We start from the raw sequence: 19727 nt of genomic DNA, 5'->3' as shown, positions 1-19727 counted from the left end.
CACAAGTCTCCACCAAACTTGATGTACTTATTGATGTGCAACAAGAAGTACCAGCAACTACCAAATTCCTCTAGTTTAGGTGGCAAATAACAGTATCATCTAGCACTCAAGGACTTGGTTAAATTAAACCACAGAGTACTAACTCTGTAAAAGAAACCCCTAGTACAATTTGAACAGTTGCAACAGGGATGTCACTAAGATCACATACTAGGTAGATTAAAAGATCACTTAGGGCCTATAAATATTTGGGTTTGACATGACGAAGCTAACACGGGTTAGTGACCAATAGAAGCTATTGCTTGTGAAATTCTGGTCATAGTATTATCCTGTCAAATACAGAGGGAAGCATAAACATGAATCTTATCAAGAGGCGCTAGAGAGGGAGTCTTACTGTGAAAATCTTGGGAAAAGCTGCCTACAGTGTGAAGTTGTCAACTTCTCGTTCTGGCTTTTCGTCTGTTTCTGCTTATGGCATTGGGTGTTCTGGTGATCACATCAGACAAAGCTTGTTTTAGTTAGCTTTTTGTTTTTGTGACCAAGATAAGCACTTAAGACAAGGGAAAGTCTATTTAGGATTTATAGTTTAGAAGACCAATTACATTGCTCTGGGCCTAAGGTGAGGTAGCACAGCTTGGGGAAAGCTGCTTAGCTCAGGGAAGGGTGGTTCAGGGAGAAGGGGCCAAAGGGAAGTTGCACTCTTCCAGGGCACACACCAGTGACCCATTTCCTCCAGTCACACCCCACCTGCCTACAGTTACCGTCCAGTTAGTTCATTCAAACTAAGATGGAATGATAAGATCACAGCTCATGTAATCTAATCATTTCACCTTTGAATGTTCTTGCATTAAGAGGAGCTTTTCGGGGATACCATATATCCAAAACACAACAGGCTGTCTCTTGAAATTTACGTGGAATTGTCCAGTTTTGTCTTATTGGGTTTTTATTCTTAGTTGGAGAGTTGTAACCAGATATTACAGAAAACTAGAATTCAGAATCCAATCCAATCTACAGGTACATCATAAAAACTCAAAAGCAATGATCAGGGTTACAATATAATAACAGGTATATGACAATTTTCTTCTGAAATGTGATTTTTTTTCCTCTCTATAATCACTTCCATTTCCATCACGATAATTGTAGTAAGATCAATTTGTTTGCAAAATAGGTCTAGTCTCCTGATTATTTGCATAAGTGCAGCCATAATAACTATACAGGCTCTTTTCAAATTTGTTTTTTTTTTTTTTTTTTTTTTTTTAAATTTGACAAGGAATCTCAGATTGACCTTTTATAAAACTTCAAAGATAGGAAGCCAAACTGAGGCTGACTTCAGATAACATTCTAGTCAAAGTCTTGGTAATATGCTCAATGTTTCCAATTATATCCTTCTTATTGAACTTATGAAAATAACATAATTGCCATAAAAATAAGATTATTCACTAATAGTTTCCAAATTCTAGAGGTACCAGGTAGAAGAAAAGTAAATGTTTCAAAATTTGTTTACAAAAAATACTTTATCAGATTGCTATATAAATAACTTAAAAGAAAAACATTTCCTTAAGTTTGGAAAACAAAACATTAAAAGGGGGTTGAGGATGTACCTGAGTGTTAGAGTGCTAGACTAATATGCATGAAGCCCTGGGTTTGATTCCCAGCACTGCTAAAAACAAAAGCCTATAATCCAAGTGACTCAGGAAGCTAAAGCAGGAGGATTGTAAATTCCAGGTCAGCCTCAGCCACTTCATGAGACCCTGTCTCAAAATAAAAAGGGCTGGGGATGTAGCTCAGTAGTAGAGTACCCCGAGGTTCAATTGCAGGTACCACAAAAACAGACAAATAAAAAACCCAAGACATTAAAGAATCCACAATGTTTCAAATAAAAAGTCATAATAATCTATAACTTTTTTCATCAGTTCCTTCAGCATCATGTAACAAATTCTTGTCCTGTCTGATCTTGGTTAGACATTGTATTATCCCCAAAGAAAAGGGGGATAGTAAAACACCATGTCTGAATGCTTCCTTTTTGTTCCCCCCCAAAATCTAGCCAAGTTAAGAGAGTAAGCCTGGGCTGAAAAGTTCAGATACATATAACCTTAAAGGACACTGGCTTTCTCTTATGGACACTAGGAACTAGGGCAAGTTGGTGTTATCTGTGGAAAGCAACTTTCTTGCATTTGTATCAGGACAATTGCTCTTTGGCATGTTGATCATTCAAGCGTGCTAATGTTGATCTGCTTCTGTAACCTAAATATAAAACTCTTCTGTGAGGAGGTACAGGCAGAAAACTGAGGGTGCTCTGGAAAGGATGCCTGTTAGATACAGTGAACTGGGGCCATCCCTGAGGGGTGGAGGTGCTACCTGCTCAGCCCATCACTACTGAACTCTTGGAGCAGTCACCCATCTCTCGTAAACTCTCCCCAATAAATCACAAGTCTTGCACGCTGTCTCTGTGCACTTTTTTTTTTAACCTGTTGGCAACCTACCCTGCTGCTCTGGCAAAACTGGGCTTGTGGATGAGATAAACCTTCATAAAACCACGTTTCATCCCAAGAATTTTGAAAAATTCTTACCCAGTTGAAATACAGTTATTAGAAACCTGTATTTGTCAGAGCCTCCCCTTCCCATCATCTCCATGAACCTCCCTGAAAACAAACAATTTAGGGTTATAGTTGCTTGTAAAAAGGCTCCAGTAGTGTATCAGAATAAAGCAAGTTAACTATGGACAAAAAAATTCCAGCTTGAGGCATACACCTGTAATCCCAATTACTCGGGAAACTGAGGCAGGAGAATCTCAAGTGTGAGGCCAGCCTGAGTAATTTAACGAGATCCTGTCTCAAAATAAAATATTGTAAAAGGGCTGGGAGGGTAGCTCAGCAGTAGAATGTTTCCTAATGTGTGAGTGCAAGGTCCAGGGTTCAGTCTTCAGTACTGCAAAAACAACAACAAAAAAAAAAAAAAAAGGAAAAAAGTGTAACTGGTCCACTTTGAATATTTGAATATAACTCTTGCTGCTCTGCTGTGACTTCTTTTAAAACTGACATGGTTTTTTTCCTTCTTCTCTTCCTCTCCCCCTCCCTAACCACAGGGGAAACAAGATTAACTTTCTTCTCAGTTATCTGTCCTCTGGCTCAGAGACCACAAAAATGAAGGTATCCAGACTTCAGGGCTGGCCCCTGCAGATTCAAGAAATGGCTCTCTCTCAAGGCTACAAATGAATTATAACTCCTGACAGGGCACAGCTGGAGTGTAATCTTTGTATCCCTTCTTTAAAAGCCCACTGCCTCTGGGACAGGAGTTCACTGTTTCTCCTTTGCTAGCAAAGCAATAAAACTTTTTTCTTCTTCTCAAAACCTTGTCCTCATTAGTGAATTGGCATCAGGGACAAGAACCGACAAGAAAAAAAAAAAAAAAAAAAAAAAAGAAAAAAGAAAAAGAAAAACAACTAAGGAATGAGGGACTGGGATAGAGCTCAATAGTAGAGTACTCATCTAGCATGTGTGTGTGCAAGAACCCTAGAACTAAAAGAAATTAAAAACAAAAATTCCTTTCTGAATTGTAATGGAGACTGCCATAGATCAAGTGACTCTGTGTTAGTCTATTATTTCTGGACACTAGTTTGCCCCAGTGATCTCATTGTATTTTTTTCCTTTTTTCTTCACACTTCACCGCTGAACTTAGGAAGCCAGGGTCTTCCTAAATTCAAAATTGCTGAGGGTGGCCTTGAATTTCAATCTTGCTTCAGCCTCCTGAATAGCTGGGATTACAGGATATGCCACCTGATTTCTTGTTTTTACAAAGATACTATAGTAATGTTAGATGTTACATTAGGGGAAACATTTTTTTTTCATATATTTATCCCTATCATCTATTTATGAAAACTTCAACTGTCATACATTGATGGGGTGGTGTAAAAGGTACGTTTATTTTGGAACTTTCTTGAATTACCTACATTATGATTGAGCAGTTCTGCTCATGTTTGGTCTCAAAAGAAATCAAGGCAGACTAAGAAACATCATTATTAATCTACCAGCTGGAGAATAGATACTGATTCATGCAGTATGAATGGATTAGTCAGACATGCTGAGTTAAAGAAACCAAACACCAGTATATACCATATGAGTCCATTTATGATGCTATGGTTTGGATGAGTGACCTTGAAAGGTCCAGTGTGTCTCAGTGTACCACTATTTAGGAAATGAGGTTTACAGAGGGTCCTTAGATCACTGGGGATGTGTTCTCAATAGGGATTGTCAGGCCCAGGTTTCGTGATCTTTCTTTTCTACTTCCCTGTGGCTCATGAGGTGAGCTCTTTGCTGTGACATTTATTCCTGTCATGATGCATCATCCTTGCAGAGGTCCAAAGTGAAGAGGCCACATGATGTTGGACTGGAACATCCAGAATCATAAGCCAAAATATACCTTTTCTAAGTTAATTGCCTAACCACTTAACATGGTGGCTGCCTGCTCAAGATGTCAGTAATGCCAATTGCTTACATCTTTGTTTCCTAGACTGTGAGCCAAAGTACCCTTCATTGTGGCTGGCTGTATATTTACAGGATGCCATGGGAATTCTAAACTTTTGAGAGAACATATAGGGATACTTGACACCTGCTAGGCCTCTGTAACTATTTTGTTATAGCGATGAAAAGCTGACTAGTACAGATGAAATTCATGAAAAGGCAATAATAATGGATAATGATTTGTCAGAATAGTGACTGTCTCTAAAGCAAGGGCAGTAACTTGTCAATCTGTGCACTTAAGGTTGATGTACTTTGTTAAGTACATTTCTTGTCTTGTTTTTTTTTTTTTTTTTTTTTTTTTTTTTTTTTTTTTTTTGAGGAAGTCTTACTCTGTTACCCAGGCTGGACCTGAAATCCTGGATCAAGTGATTCTCCAGCTTCAGCTTCCTGAGTGCTGGGATTATAAGTATGTACCACTGTACCTGGCCTTTTCTTTTAAAAACCTGTAATAATATATAAAAGGTGCCATTGGCCAAGTACTGTGGCACATGTGTAATCCCAATAACTTGCGAGGCTGAAGCAGGACTGTAATTTAGTGAAACCCTTTCTCAAAATCAAAAATGCAAAGGACTGAGGATGGAGCTCAGTGGTACAGTACCCCTGGGTTCAATTCCCAGTACAAGGGGGAAAAAATTGGGGCACTGTAATTTTTTTTGTTCCCTCAGTGCTGTGGATCAACCCATGATCTCCAGCAAGCTTGGCAAGTGCTTTGTTGCTGACTTACACTGCCAAATACAAAGGTGGCTTTTTTGTTGTCATTGTTGGTGGGAGAGATGGTACTGGGGATTGAACTCAGAGTACTCTACCATTGAGTTACATCCCCAGCCATTTATTTTGAGACAGGGTCTAAGTCACACAGGCTGGACTCAAACTTGTGACCCTCCTGCCTCAGCCTCCTAAAGTAGGGATTACAGGCATGAGCCACCTTGCCTGAGTGACTTGTTCATCTTAATGGTGGCTGTAACATGAGCCTAAGAGTCAGAGTTGATAGTTCCCAGTTCAGAGAGAAACTGGAAAGCCTGCAGTGGCATGGTAAAAATGAGGGCAGTATGTTTTGGGTTAAAAGGGATGCTGGGAAAATTGAAAACACAATTACAAAGGGAATCAAACTTTTGCCAATATTAAGCTCCCAACTGGAATAGTATCACCACCAAAATCTGAGTATCTTTTCCAGGCCCTGGAATTATACAAACCAGCAAGACAGGTATTTTCTCTTTACTAGTAACTAATTAAGGCTGAGAGAAATGACTCTCCAAAGGCCAGTTTAGAAGGTAGGCTGGGATTCCAACCCAGATCCACCTGCTGGGAATGGGTTGCAAACTGAAACCTTTTTTTTTTTTTTTAATGTGGCACTGGAGATTGAACTCAGGGGCACCCTACCAATGAACTACATTCCCAGGCTTTTTTATTTTTGAGACAGTCTAAGTCACCCAGGCTAGCATTAAACTTGTGATCCCCTTGAGCAGTTGGGACTACAAATATGCATCACCATGTCTGGCAAAATCATCCTAATTTTAATAAGCAATTCTTCCTGTCACCCTTACTCAAAACTTCTACATAGCTGGATGCAGTGGCACATGCCTGTAATCCTGGCCATTTGGGAAGCTAAGGTAGGAGGATAACAAGTTCAAAGCTAGCCTCAACAGTTTAGTGAGGACCTAAGCAGCTTAGCAAGATTGTATCAAAATTACAAAAAAAAAAAAAAAAAAAAAAAAAGAGGGCTGGAGATGGGACTCAGTGGTTGAGTATCCCTGGGTTCAATCTCCAGTGCCAGGAAAACAACAACAAAAAAACCCCACTTCTACATGATTCAATTCCCTCAACCTCCCATGCCATCAACTAATTCCCACAGTTTTTGTTTCCACTTGCTTTACACCTTTGCAATCATGGCGCTACACTTTTGATCTCCTGGTTTTAGTTTTTCCTTTATGTCTGGTTCTACTTTGAATTTTTTGGTACTGGGGATTGAACCCAGGGACACTCAACCACTGAGCTACATCCCTAGTACTTTACTAGGCCTGGACTAGTTGTGTAAAGTGATTAGGTCAAACAATAAGTATTTGCTAAAAATTTAGTAGGGGTTTGAAAATGTAATATACATAAATCTAAAAAATATATATATCTTCATTTTTAAATAACTACAATTACTTACTAGACAGATGTTGGGCACTGCTCAATTTCTCAAACCCTAGAATCAAGCTGGATGGACACTCCTGAACGGACACTCTCATTTCCTAATTTGTGTTCAAAGGAATTGAGCATGGTCTCTTATATTGTTACTGTTCTACTTTGAGTTGATAGTTCACAGGAGCTTAACATATGTCAAGTATTTCTGTGTGTAACCTCAAAACATTAGAATATCTTACTGCATTCTGAGAGTATGCAGCCATGTTCCAGGGCACCTGGCTCATGGTCTTGGAACCACAATTAGAAGCAACAGGCAAATACCATGAGTGTTTTAGAAATGTGAATCTGGCATTGATGTTAAAGGTGGATGATAACAGGATTAAGAGAATAGAGCCAGGCAGGCACAGTGGTGCAAACCTATAATCCCAATGGCTCAGGAAGCTGAGGCAGGAAGATCACAAGTTTGAGTCCAACCTGAGCAATTTAGTGAGATCTGTCTCAAAATTTGGGGATGAAGATGTAGCTCAGTGCTTGCCTAGCATGTGTGAGGCCAAGTTTAATTTCCAGTATTACAAAAAATTAAATAGGTAAATATATACAAATAAAAAATCATGGAGATACAAAGGCACCAAGATCTAATTAGTCTAGAAATCTCTGGCCTAGATGATAAAAATTCACTTAGCTGGCATTCAAGGTTCTTCAAAACTTCTGGCATAAATACATACTTCCCATCCCCATTATTCCCTGACTCAAATCCTTTTTTTATTTTATTTATTTTTTATAATGGGGATTAAACCCAGGGGCATTTAACCACTGAGGTACATTCCCAGCCCTTTTTATTTTTTGAGACAGGGCCTTGCTAAGTTGCTGAGGCTGACTTTGAACTTAGATCCTCCTGCCTCAGGTTCCTGAATATCTGGGATTATAGGTGTGTGCCACTGCTGGCACTCAAATCCTGTTCTGATACTTGTTGGTTGACCGTGGGCAAATATCTGAGCCTATTCTCAACTGTAAAAAGGCTAATAGCACTTAGCTTGTATTGTGTAATGAGTATTACATAAAGAACACACACAAGTACCACATACGGCAAGTACTCAATTAAGTGGTTGACAAATCCCCTCTTATTTAGAACCCTCTGGACAAGCCCAACCTGTATTCTTGCCCAGTTTCCTAAAGACTCACCTGGGATATCCCCTTAATTTTTTGGTCTCCAAATGTTATTCTCTGTTGAGCCACAGCCCACCTCTTCCATTGAGCCTTCCCCAAACTAGTCTGTAGTTAACTATCAGATCCAACACCACCGCAATTCTGTATTTAAGTATTGCCTTTTGTAATATAGCCTGTATCACCTGCATATTTTGTTTCCCCAAATAGACTACTGTAAAGGTTTTTGAAGTTAGGAACATGATGCTACATTTGTTTCCCACAGCATCTAACATAGAAGGTACAGATCAATATTTGCTAAATTTGGGGCTGGGGATGTAGTTCAGTAGTGGAGCACTTGCCTAGAATACTGAAGGCCCTGGTTTCATCCCCAGTACCACCAAAATAAAATGCCAAATTTGTGTAATGTATAGTTATGGGCTCCAGATCAGATTAAGCACTCAGAACACCTCTTTTGTAGAGGTCAGAGGTAACAGGAGAAAAGGAAAGAAGGTACAAATGCTGGCTGCGAGTTGGAAGCCTGGGACCAAAGCCCCTTGTGAGATCAGGTCATGAGCAAACAGGGTTCTCTACGTTGGGAAGGATTTGTCAGGATAAACATACAGATAATTAAATTCCTAGGAGTAAACTAGCAAGGCCTGGCAAGAAGTAGTGAGGATAGCACAAGTGAATGTCCCACCCTCCCTTTTCAACTGAGAAGCTTTTTTTGGTCAGAAATACCAATTACAAACGTGGGTAAATAATCCTTTAAATTATGAATATCCTGAAAGTGGGTAGAAGGAAATATTTAGTCTTTCTCATTGATGGATTCCCCTCTTCAAAATATTTGTGACATAACCAACTATGTGAGGGCAAGCAATTGTAGTCCTTTAAGCCAGGGTGGAGTGTTACTTGGTTTTATTGGGGGGCTCTGGGAAGTCTTAAAGATGCTTAAGAGTTGGGTATTTGGGGGATGAAATTGGGAGATGCAGAAAGAATGGGAGATGGCCGAAAGAAAAGTCTGCCTACTTTGATTAAGCAGGAAACCTGACTGTGACTTTGGTAAACTTGAGGGGAGTCTATTGTGGACTTCAGGGCAATGGACTATATAATCTGTGGGATAGGGACTGGGCCCAGGGTTAGCTGTGCTAGGCAAGAAGTAGGTATATAAGGAGAACACTGACAGTGACCGGCCACAAGCCAGGTGAATGGAGCCTGGCACCCCTGCTACAAATGGAGGAACCACCCAAGGATCCTGGAAGGCAGAGGGCTAGTGAATGCTCAATGAGTGGAAGAAAAATATTCTGGGTAAATCAAAATATCTTGAACTTATAATAATGTTCAGTTGACATATTTAGGTCAAAGCTACTTTCATGCTTCAGAATATTGGTATAAATATTTATTTCAAAAGTAGTACTTAAAAAAAAAAAAAAAAAAAAAAAAAAACCAGATGTGATTTAGATTAAAAGCTCCAAGATGTATTGTTTCAGGTAGGTGTTATTATTATCTATACCTCCGCCCCATTTGTTAAACCAGAAACTTCAAGTTCATGAGTTTACAATGATATATAAAAGCCCAACCAGGATGGGACAGTGTGTGTTCTAAGTTAGAAGGGGATAGCACTGCTCCTCAATGATGTCTCAGGGAGCTCCTGTGCTCTGCTGTAAATAAGGGTTTCTTCCTGTAACCTGAATGTGACCTTCTAGTCTCTGGCTGTAGCTGCTTAAGTCTCCTGATTCTAATGGTGTGAGGCTTTGTTGCCTACAAGGTTGAATCAAGCTTCCAGGTCTGCTCTTACAGGCCTCCATTATCTACATGTGATACTCAGGGGAGTTGACCAATCTGAAGGTGGGGAAAGCTGTTTAAAGGAGGAACCTCTATTCTAGCATAAACTGCCCTTAATCCTACTGCAGAAACTGTTTTCACTTTGGGGATGGTAAGTCTTAGAAGATCATGGCCAAGATGTCTTAAGTGACTTCCTCTGAGAATTTTATCCCCAACAGGGAGCCATCTGGCCACTTGTCTTTTATTACATTTCTAATAGCTGCTCCATTTCCTCCAGGGCTGTTGTAAAATCATTGACTTGACCATTACATAAAGTTTGCTGTTCTAGGAATCGAACCCTTTCTTCTTCTTTCATCTTCAACTTTACCTTTAAGGCCTGCAAGGAAAGGCATTCCAAAAGAAAACACACACTTAAAACTCTTGACTCACAGGAAAGACAATACCCACACCAGAACATTATACTTCTATTTCATTGAAGAAGACCAACAAATGTTGCATTTTCTATCTTGGATTTTGTTTATCTGAGTTGGTTTTAGCAACTGTTCTCTATATAATAATATATTATATTATTAGCAACTGTTCTCTATATTCCTGTATATAAACTGGAGCAATGAAATTCTCTAAGTTCCATGTAATAACCCATGATTCACCCAAGCAATCTGAAGCAATCTAGACCCAAGAATCTGGATTTCTTACTACCAGTCTCTTTCTTGAGATATCAAAATTTCAGAGCATGGATTTCACATAGGTCTCAATTGTCTACTTTGAACAACTAACTGTGCTGCCCACTGCCTCATGCCCTGGAGATGTGAATCCACAGGAACAGAAAAAGAAAGTTAGTGGGGGAAAAAAATGAGGAAGTCCAAATGAAGTCTTGGAATGTAGTTAACAGTTATTTACCAGTGTTGGTTTCTTTTTACAAACACCCCCGCCCATACCTGCCAAGTACTGGGAATTGAACCCAGTAGTGTTCTACCTCTGAGCTACACTCTACACTCTAGCCCTTCCCCCTACCTCTTCATTTTGAGACAGGTTTGCACTATGTTGCAGAGGCTGGCCTTGAATTTGTGATCCTCCTGGCTTAGCCTCCTGAGTAGCTGGAATTACCAATGCTGGTTTCTTAGTTTTGACAAATGTATGATGATGATATAAGCTGTTACTCTTAGGGGAATTGAGTTTTCCAAAATATGTTTCCAACTTTTCTGAAAATCTAAAATTATTTCAAAATAGTTTATTAAAAATAAAGACAGGCAGTAGTGTGTATCTGTAATTCCAGCAATTTGGGAGGCTGAAAGCAGGAGGATCACAAGCTTAAAGGTCAGCCTGGGCAGCTTAGTAAGACCCTATTTCAAGATAAAATTAAAAAGGGGCTGGGAATATAGCCCAGAGATAGAATGCCCCGGGTTCAATTCCCAGTACCACAAAAACACAATCTACACTTGCTTCAAGGTGATGTCTGCCCTTACCTGTAACTCCTCCATCTGCTTCTTGGCAGTTTCATTAAAAAGTTTCAATTCATCTTGTAAAGTTTCTAACAGCAACTAAGAGGAAAGTACAATGTAATAAACAAATCTCCACATGAATTAGATGGTGGTTAATATCCCTTCCATTCATTGTCAACTGCTAAGCACTGAATGCACTTGCCCAGCTCTCTACTTGGGTTATCCTGAGGAACTCAGTCTACCATACAGATTACTTCTCTGTGATGGGCTCTGTGCTACACAGGCCTTAGCAACAAAATATGGCAGCCACAGAAGGGGTGACTAATAGCCTGAAGGAGCTGAGAAGGCTTCTACAGCTAATATTCTACAAATCTAAGATGACAATTGATCTTCCAGGCGAAATATCATGCATGTATGAGAGGCTTTAAGTTCAAATGTATTACCTTCTTTTTCCAAGGAGAGAACCAAAAAGAAACTGCAAGTTCAAATTTAGTAGGTTGGACCTCTGAATCCCAGTTCTCAGTAAAGGACTAGTGGGGAGAAATATGATGAAGTGTGGACTAGAGAGATCAGAAAGCTCTCTATAGGGGTTCAACCTATTATGTGTTTTAAAGTAGTACCTTTTCAATTCAGACTTTCTTATATTTGTAAGCACAAAGCTACCTTTCAGGTAAAATACACTACTGAGTATACATTCTATTGCTCTCTTTTATTATTGTGGATAACCAAAGGCTGCTTATTGGGGTTTGCTGAGCATATATTAGAGACCGTCTGAGATCTACAGGGCCCCAAAGTCATATGGCCCTGCCCATTCACACTCATGCCCTCACCATAGAGTCCGTGTGATCCATAGTAGGTTCCTGCTGTGACGCAAGGGTCTCACTGCCTAAAAGGGATGTATACAACAAAATCAGCCACACCTGGGAATTGCACCTTAAACAGAACAAAACAAAAATCCCTCCTTGGACAAGCAGAGGAGTATTTCCAAGGGAACTTTAAGTATCTGTTCTTAGACTTTCTGCCCTGAGTTTTCACTTGGGCAGGGTCACCCATGCCTGCCCTTCAGAGCTGTATTTTACCTCTTTTCCCTTTAGGTCTGTATAAAGAGAAAAGCCAAAAATTCATTCTGCTTCTTAACTTAGTGGAAAATTTGACCAGAGAAAATGTGTACATGGGATTTTTTGCTTTGTTTACAACACAAAAACTATTCTTAAAAGTTTTTCAAGCCTTAAAAAAATTATTATTATTTTTGGCAATAGCGCATGCACCTGTTTGAAATATACAAAAGGTTTATGGTAACGATAAAGAGGATCTAAATGGAACTGGGACGTAGCTCAGTGGTAGAGCATGTGCTTAGCAATCCCTAGGCCCTCAGTTCAATCCCTAGTACCAAAACAAAACAAAAACCAGAACTGCTACCCACAGGTTAAACTTAACCAGTCCTATTCAAAGTTAGCCTTCCTTCATTCAAGGAGGCCAAGGCCCCTTCCCTGGTATTTCCTGGCTCCTCAACTCAGCCTGAGGTTGTCTTATAGTCTTTATAAAAAATTTTTTCGGCTATAGTCTTACTAAATTGCCCAGGCTGACAATGAACTTTCAATCCTTCTGTCTTAGCCTCTTTCTTTTTGGTACCAGGGATTGAACCCAGGGGCACTTAACCATTGAGCCACATTCCCCAGCCCTTTTAAAAATATTTTATTTAGAGATAGGGTCTGAGTTGCTAAGTGCCTTGCTAAGTTGCTGAGGCCTCATGTCTCAGCCTCTCAAGCTGCTGGGATTACAGGCACACATGATCATGCCAGGTCCTTTCCTTAGCCTCTTGAGTAGCAAGGGTTACAGGCATGTACCATTGTGCTGGCCATCCTATAGTCTTTGGGGAATTCCTTCTTTCACTCTCTTCTCTGCTGCAGATTCTGGTCTGGTCTTTGTTACTCAAGGGACAGGATCTGAATAGGAGTCACTTTTTTGGGGGTATTGGGATTAAACCCAAGGCTTCCTACATCCTAAGCATGTGCTCTACTACTGTGCTACACTCATCAGTCAGTATCACATTAGTCACCATGATATTGCTCATTAGCCAGATTTAGGAACCCTTGAGTCACCATTCTCTCTCTTTCCCACTTCCCCCCTGATAAAGGCATCAGTTAAGTTCTACCTCTCTTCAAAGAAACATGATTTTTCAGTCTGTTTGTGAGGTCATACCTGTTGGCACCAAATGAATAGCAGAGTGTTCAGATATGAGAAATTTCTCTCTATGGTCCTGTGAAAATCTATTGGTCAGGCAAAAATCAACATCAGATAATAATAAAAGCTCTCACAAATCTTTAGGGCTTTGCTAAGCAACTCCTGAACCAGCTGAGTCAGCTGATGCTGTGCTGCCAAAGTCCATTCACAAAGGGCACCTGCGCTGCCTCACTAGGAGGCATGTATGTGCTGTCTCTTACCTGGGTTGAGGCCCTTGCTCTCCAAAATTGCTAAACAATTGTCCTGAAACTTCTCCAGCAGCTCCACCTTCTGAGTCAGGTCCTTCAGCTCTCCCTATTGGAGTGTCACATAGATTAGGAACTGTCCTCTGGTAGGTCTTTGCCTGAGCTCATGGGCAAGATAGCTTATGCTTCTTTTTTCTGCCCTTCAGAAGCTTGCTCCCACCCATAAGGATTCCACATGCATAGCCCAGTGGCAGCTGATGACAGAGGTCTGATGGGTCTCTTACCTGAGTTTCAGTCAACTTCTGGTGCAGCTGCTTGTTGACAGCCTCTAAGAGCTGATTTTTATCCTTGAGCTCTTCCTCTGATTTTTGCTTACTCAATGGTTTGTAGCTGCAACAACAGTTGTACTTATATGAAGATGTAAAGGGGTTGAGTATGGGCTACAGAGTTACTCAAACAAGTATGAACCATTTTCATTACATAGTGTTACATGACCCTCAGTGAGCCTCATAACCTCCGAGGCTGTGTACTCATTTCTAGAGTGAAGATTACACTCACAATGTCATAATCTTATTGTGAAGAATAAAAGAAAACCCATATATAATGTTTAACCCAGCTATTAAAACATTTAATAGCCATTGTTATCATCATCAATATTAATCCTTTATTTTGAAATTCTTGCTTACTAGTATTTTGTCTTCAAAACTTTAAAGACATGCCCACCTAATAGATAAAAAATAGAACCTAGGTGAATGGGCTTTTCAACTTATTATTATCTCTGTTTTCAAGACTGCAAAACTTTCAAACTATACTGAAACAGAGACAGGTCCAGGATTTTACCACCACATTTACTTCCACCATTGAACAATTATTGCACTGCCATAAACACACCTATTCCAAACTCCTGTTGGTGGGCATCAGCAGTGGTCCCGGCATGGAGCACAGAAAGCTCTTATCTGAGACTAAAGATGGTAGCACCACTGATTCTTACACTAACAATGGTTCTCACAGCTGGCTGTGCCTTATCCCTGAAAATTCCTCTCAGTTACCCAGACCATAATACATTAAACAAGTCCCATGAGTGATTCTGACATACAACTGGGAATGTGACCCATTACCCTAAAATGGTGGCCAGGTTCATTTACCCTGAGGCTCACCTCTTTCTGATGTTCCTCTTGACGGCAGTTTCTGCAGGCTTCATCTGCCTAGAGAAGCAAAAACAAAGAAATTAATCAGAGAATCAGTACTGTTGTACTGTGTGGTAAACAAGTCAGAACAAAGAGCTTGAGTTTCTGAAGAAAGAATCAGAGATTATGTCAAAGGCAAACAGTCAGGCTTGAGAGCCTAAGTGCCTATGTCCTTTGGTTGCACATTGAGAAAGATTTATTATCAATAGGGAAAGGTTGCCTTCCTGCCTACCCCAACAACCTGACAGACCTGCTCATGCGCCAGATAGTGTGGCTATCTCATGTCAACTGAACTCAATCAGGAAAAGAACACTGGCTAGGGGACACATATTCATCCTACAATGGGGCTGGACTTTGCTCAGACCAGCAACCTGGGCTAATAGGCCCTATGGGGCTGGTGCTTGGCCATGGCGCTACCATTTGTATACACAGAGCAAATGTGAGAGAGGAAAGAATACCTCTTTCCATAATTCTTGCTATCTCCCTTCAGAACAGATTGACACAGAGAGCCCTGACAAATAGGTCAGTGTTGCTTCAGGGTATATGAATCCCTGGCCACAGGTTATCATTCAGGAGCCTGGTGCTTCTGAACCCCTACTTTTTAATTCTTGGTACTGAGCAATTTCCACAAGGTTTTTTTTTTTTTTTATTGTCTTGTCTTTTGCAGTGCTGGGGATTGAACCTTGGGCCTTGTGCATGATAGGCAAGGGTTCTACCTGGATATCAATGATCGGCTCTCACCCATTCTCTCGTTTTGCTTTGGTGATTTTTATATCATTGTCTGAACCTCCTGAATGAAAATGTCTGGAAACATCAACTTCTTTGGACTTAACAGGTAACAGACTCTTAGAAGTGGGTCGAGTTTGTGTATCTGCAAGGAAATACAAGAGAGAGAAACCAAAGCACCATGACCCACCAGCTACAACCCTGTAACACACAATTCCATCCCAAGTACTGGTCAATCTTGTTTGTGAAGACTAATTTCAAAGAATAAGTCTTCTAGACTAGTTTGCAATAGAAACTAAAATTCTTTAAATGTGATAATTTAGTGTATTTAACACATCAAACTGAATGGTTAAAGGGAATAAATGTTAATGTGGAGATTGACACAAGTGTGGGCTAAATGAAAAGCAGAGTTAGCAGGGCAAAAATCCCACTGGGAAGTCATCAAACACTTATGAGGTTGTCTCATATTGTTCAGTTCCTAGAGCACTCTGCACATTTTCCTACAGCAACACTCCAATGGCTTTTTCTATTAACTGTTGCTTATTTTCATCAGAAAGTTTTCCTAACTGCCCTAAAAGTCACCTCTGTGTCCTCTGAGCCTAGTAGAGTATCTCACGTATGAAAAGATGTCTAAGTACTATTGTTGGTATAAATGAAATACTTCAGTTTCATGGGCTGTTTCACAGCCCTTCACCTCTAAACTATCACCTGTCTTCTTTCCTTCTTCCAGGCTGACATCTCTATTACCAGCCCTTTTACTTTGTTGATCCTATTAAGTTTAGAGGTTTCCCATTTTTTTTTTTTTTTTTTTTTTTTTTTTGGTGCTGGCAATTGAACTCAGGGGCACTCAACCACTGAGCCAAATCCCCAGCCTATTTTGTATTTTATTTAGACAGGGTCTCACTGAGTTGCTTAACACTTTGATTTTGCTGAGGCTGTTTTGAACTCGAGATCCACCTGCCTCAGTCTCCTAAGCCGCTGGGATTAAAGGTGTGCACCACAGTGCCCAGCTTCTATTTGGATTCTTTTTGATCTCTGCTGGGCCATGTCTGAATAACCATGATACGGTCCTGCCATGAGATACCTGTTTCCCAAAGGAGAGAATATTCCCCATTGCCTTAAGCCAGTCCTTCACCACACATTATCTATAATTTATATTCCATAGCAAATTCAACTAACTTATTTAAGACCCCCCCCCCCCCGACACACACACACACAATATATATATACACACAGGCTTTCCTTTCCTCCCCCCCCCCCCCCCCCCCCCCCGACCCCTTTCTTTTTAGGTGTTGGAGAGTGAACTCAGAGCCTTGCCCAGGCTGGGAAAGCACTCTATCACTAAGCTATATACCCCAGCCCTGTCTTTTCTAAATTATACTAACTTCATTTTGTTCCCTATAACATGTTCCCTTTAAACTTTACCTAAGTTAAGAGCCATAACAACAATTAAGTCAGGTTGAAGAAATGAAGTACAAAGTGCTAGTTTGCAGAGTTTAGGAAAATTTTTATTTGTATACAACAAAGATTTAATCTGAATAACTCTGGCTGCCTGACAGTTTAGAATAAATATGATCTCTCAGGTTAACACATCATTTAAGGGTATATTTTTATGTTCACCTAACCCGCACTTCATTTTTCTTTTTTTCCTGTGGTACTGAGGATCAAACCCAAATGTGGTTTTGAACTCAAGGATACCCTACTGCTGAACTACATACACAGCCTTTTTAAATTTTTTACTTTGAGATAGGGTCTCTTAAAGTTGCCCAGGCTGCCCTTGAACTTATGATCCTTCTATCTAGCCTCCTGAGTAACAGGGATTACAGACATGTGCCACCATGCCCAGCTCTATAGTGTTTTTTTTTTTTTTTTTTAATTTTCCAGCTCTATTTTCCATACTTATAACACAAAACAAATATTAAATGGGTTTGAGGTAACATTTATTTTATCCTTCTCAAGTATTAATAAATTAGAAATAATAACAAATCGATTTCATGTAAATAGGAAGAGAAAGCAATGAACATTTGCCTCTTGTCTGGAAAATGGCCAGAGACTGCAGCACTGCACCAAAGACAGCAGGGCTGTGTGGGGAGACCAATCCTCCAGCAAAGCCTAGCCCCTGCTGATGCCAGGATTACCATTCAGGTGTTGAAGCAGGCAAGACAAAGAGAACAACCCTTTAAGTCTTGGAGAAAAGCCTATTTACTTCAGACATCAATCTTGCCACTGCTTATCAACCAGCTGCATGGAATCATCTGGGAAGGGATCATAATCTCCCACAACGGTTTTCTGGTGTCTGGAGCTTATTCTATGCTACAGTCTCTAGATTAGGCAGCTCAACCACTGAAGACCCTGAGATAACTTTCAACCACAAGCAAAAAAAACACAGAGCAAGACAGGAAAGCAATTAAAACAATGTTTTTAGTCATGTCTTTCTCTTCTCCCAAGGTTCTCAAATACTCTGGCTAAGCCTGAAACCTCTCTCTCGCTTCACTCAACATTTATTGAAAATGGCTAATGAAAGTCACTGTGCAGATATCGATGTAAACAAGGTACCCTAGCTAAATCCTAGTTTAATGACAATATTGTACCACAACCAGCAACTTCAATCTAATTGGTGAAAGCAGCACCGGTGGTGGTGGTGGGGTACCGGTCCTACCACATGGTTCTTCCTCTCTCATCATAAACCCAGACAACCTGGATCTAGGGGGCTAGCCGACTGAAGGGCCTCCCCGTTCCGCGCCCCACATCACCAACCACTAATTAGATCCCTGTACTCCCGGCCTGACTTCCATGGCGGGTCCGCGGTACCCGGGTTGGGGATGGTGTGCATACCCACCTGCCGGCAGGCCGCCGCTCGGCACGGAGGGGGGCTGCACGCTGTACACTGTCTTAACCACACTGGTCATCGTAACGAGGCGGCACGGCTGGGCCCTGGAAGGTGCAAGGTGAATATTATCCAGCGCTGGGCCCCAGCCTCAGCAGGTGGAGAGCAGGGGGAAAGCGCGACCCGGCCAGCCCAGGCTCGGGATCTGGGAAGAAGCGCCTCCACCCCGCGCCAGCCCATCAGCCCCCACACCCAGCCCCGGGATAGACGAACTCAGATGCCCGCCGCTCCCGCTCGTAATCCTGGCCGCTGTCGTCCAGAAGAGGCTCGGCAGCAACCGCCGCGGAGTGGGTTGTATCTGCCGCCTCGGTTTCAAATGGAAACTTCCGGGAGCTGGGAGGGCGGGGTTGCGGGTCACGTTCCGTAGGCGACCCTGTTGTGCGGAAGAGTTTGCCCCGCGCCGCGGCTTTGGGAGCCGCCATGCTGTACGGAAGGTTCGAGCACAGGTGTGGAAGCCCCGGATCTAGGCGGGGAAGGGGTGCACTTGGCAGGCCTGAATGGAGCTAATGAGCCAAGGCGTGGTTCCCGGCAGGAGGTGCAAACGTGACCACGTTTAATGTCCACGTCACAAACCTATTTATTTGGTCTAGGGTCGTTAGGGTTACCGCCAGGAGCACAGGTTATTTGGATGAAAACTAAAGGCCTGTGGGCAGCAATACCTAAGGCACCTAGTTGGACTCCTAAATATATCAGCACTTATCCTTATTTAAGTAGAGATTGAAAGTCACTTCTAATCAGGGCCGAGTTCTCATTCAAGAAACTCGCTCATGCATTCATTTCTTTGGACAAATATTCACTGAGCACTCTTCTAAGTGGGTTGGTGGGGGTGAGGGAGAGCAAATATCCTGACTGACCTTGACTTTGCCCTCTTGGAGTTTATTTAATTGTGATTAAACTATGAAGGAAAAGAATAAGATTTTATGAGAGAAAGGCAGGGCAGCTTAGTGTAAATTGGGGAATCAAGGAAGATTCAGGTCGTGTTTGACTCAGGAAGAATGAGAGGGAGTTAATCACATGGCCATTGGGGAATGGGAAGAAGTGCGAAGTCCCAAGGCAAAATGGGTTTTTCTCCTGTAGGACTGGAGAAAAGATATTCTCCAGAAGACAGGACAACAGTACAGATAAACAAAAACAAAAACAAAAAAACCTTGAGATGTTGAATGGCAACATTTATAGACCATGATAAGGAGATTAAATATTTTAAGAGTAATGAGGGAAGCCACTGAAGCATTATGGCAGAAGAGTATCATCCAAATTATATTTTTAAAAGCTTACTCTGGCTTTCAATGGCGTCCATTCTGGAGAATAGTCTGAAGACAGTTGGGAGGATATTGCTATGGTTCAGTGAGAGATGATGGCTACTAGGCCTTGGTGGTGGAGATGGGGCAGACACATGTGCAACAATTTTGGGAGGTAGAGTCTCAGGCTAGATTTAGGGAAGGGAGGGAGAAAAGAGGAAGATGCTGAGTATCCCAGCATCACTC

The 19727-nt window shown here is 41.2% G+C and overlaps 1 protein-coding gene across 3 annotated transcripts; it reads right to left on the bottom strand.

Annotated features, from left to right (window-relative positions):
* Window positions 1–8688: 8688 nt before the first annotated feature.
* On the bottom strand, window positions 8689–18740 carry KNSTRN (kinetochore localized astrin (SPAG5) binding protein). 3 transcript variants are annotated; one of them, XM_079126433.1, is made up of 9 exons: window positions 18457–18740; window positions 18196–18290; window positions 15372–15501; window positions 14601–14648; window positions 13728–13833; window positions 13459–13552; window positions 11845–11900; window positions 11012–11113; window positions 8689–9948 (listed from the first exon to the last, which is right to left on the bottom strand). In XM_079126433.1, exons 1-9 carry the CDS (start codon window positions 18663–18665, stop codon window positions 9817–9819), a joined length of 972 nt encoding a protein of 323 aa, XP_078982559.1. In that variant the 5' UTR covers window positions 18666–18740; the 3' UTR covers window positions 8689–9816. The 3 variants fall into 3 exon arrangements, with proteins under 3 accessions (XP_078982559.1, XP_078982560.1, XP_078982561.1); XM_079126434.1 differs by having other exon boundaries at window positions 11039–11113; XM_079126435.1 differs by lacking the exon at window positions 11012–11113.
* Window positions 18741–19727: the final 987 nt, after the last annotated feature.

The sequence above is a fragment of the Sciurus vulgaris genome (assembly GCF_902686455.1).
Source record: "Sciurus vulgaris genome assembly, chromosome: 2".
Lineage (NCBI taxonomy): Eukaryota > Metazoa > Chordata > Mammalia > Rodentia > Sciuridae > Sciurus > Sciurus vulgaris.
This window is presented reverse-complemented; position numbering and strand designations above follow the sequence as displayed.

Coding starts and splice junctions, on each gene's coding strand:
- KNSTRN (XM_079126433.1), bottom strand. CDS start 18,665: ATGGCGGCTCCCAAAGCCGCGGCGCGGGGCAAACTCTTCCGCACAACA. Junction 13,553..13,727: donor AGAAGTTGACTGAAACTCAG/GTAAGAGACCCA, acceptor ACACTCCAATAG/GGAGAGCTGAAGGACCTGAC. Junction 9,949..11,011: donor CAGACATCACCTTGAAGCAA/GTGTAGATTGTG, acceptor CTTTCCTTGCAG/GCCTTAAAGGTAAAGTTGAA.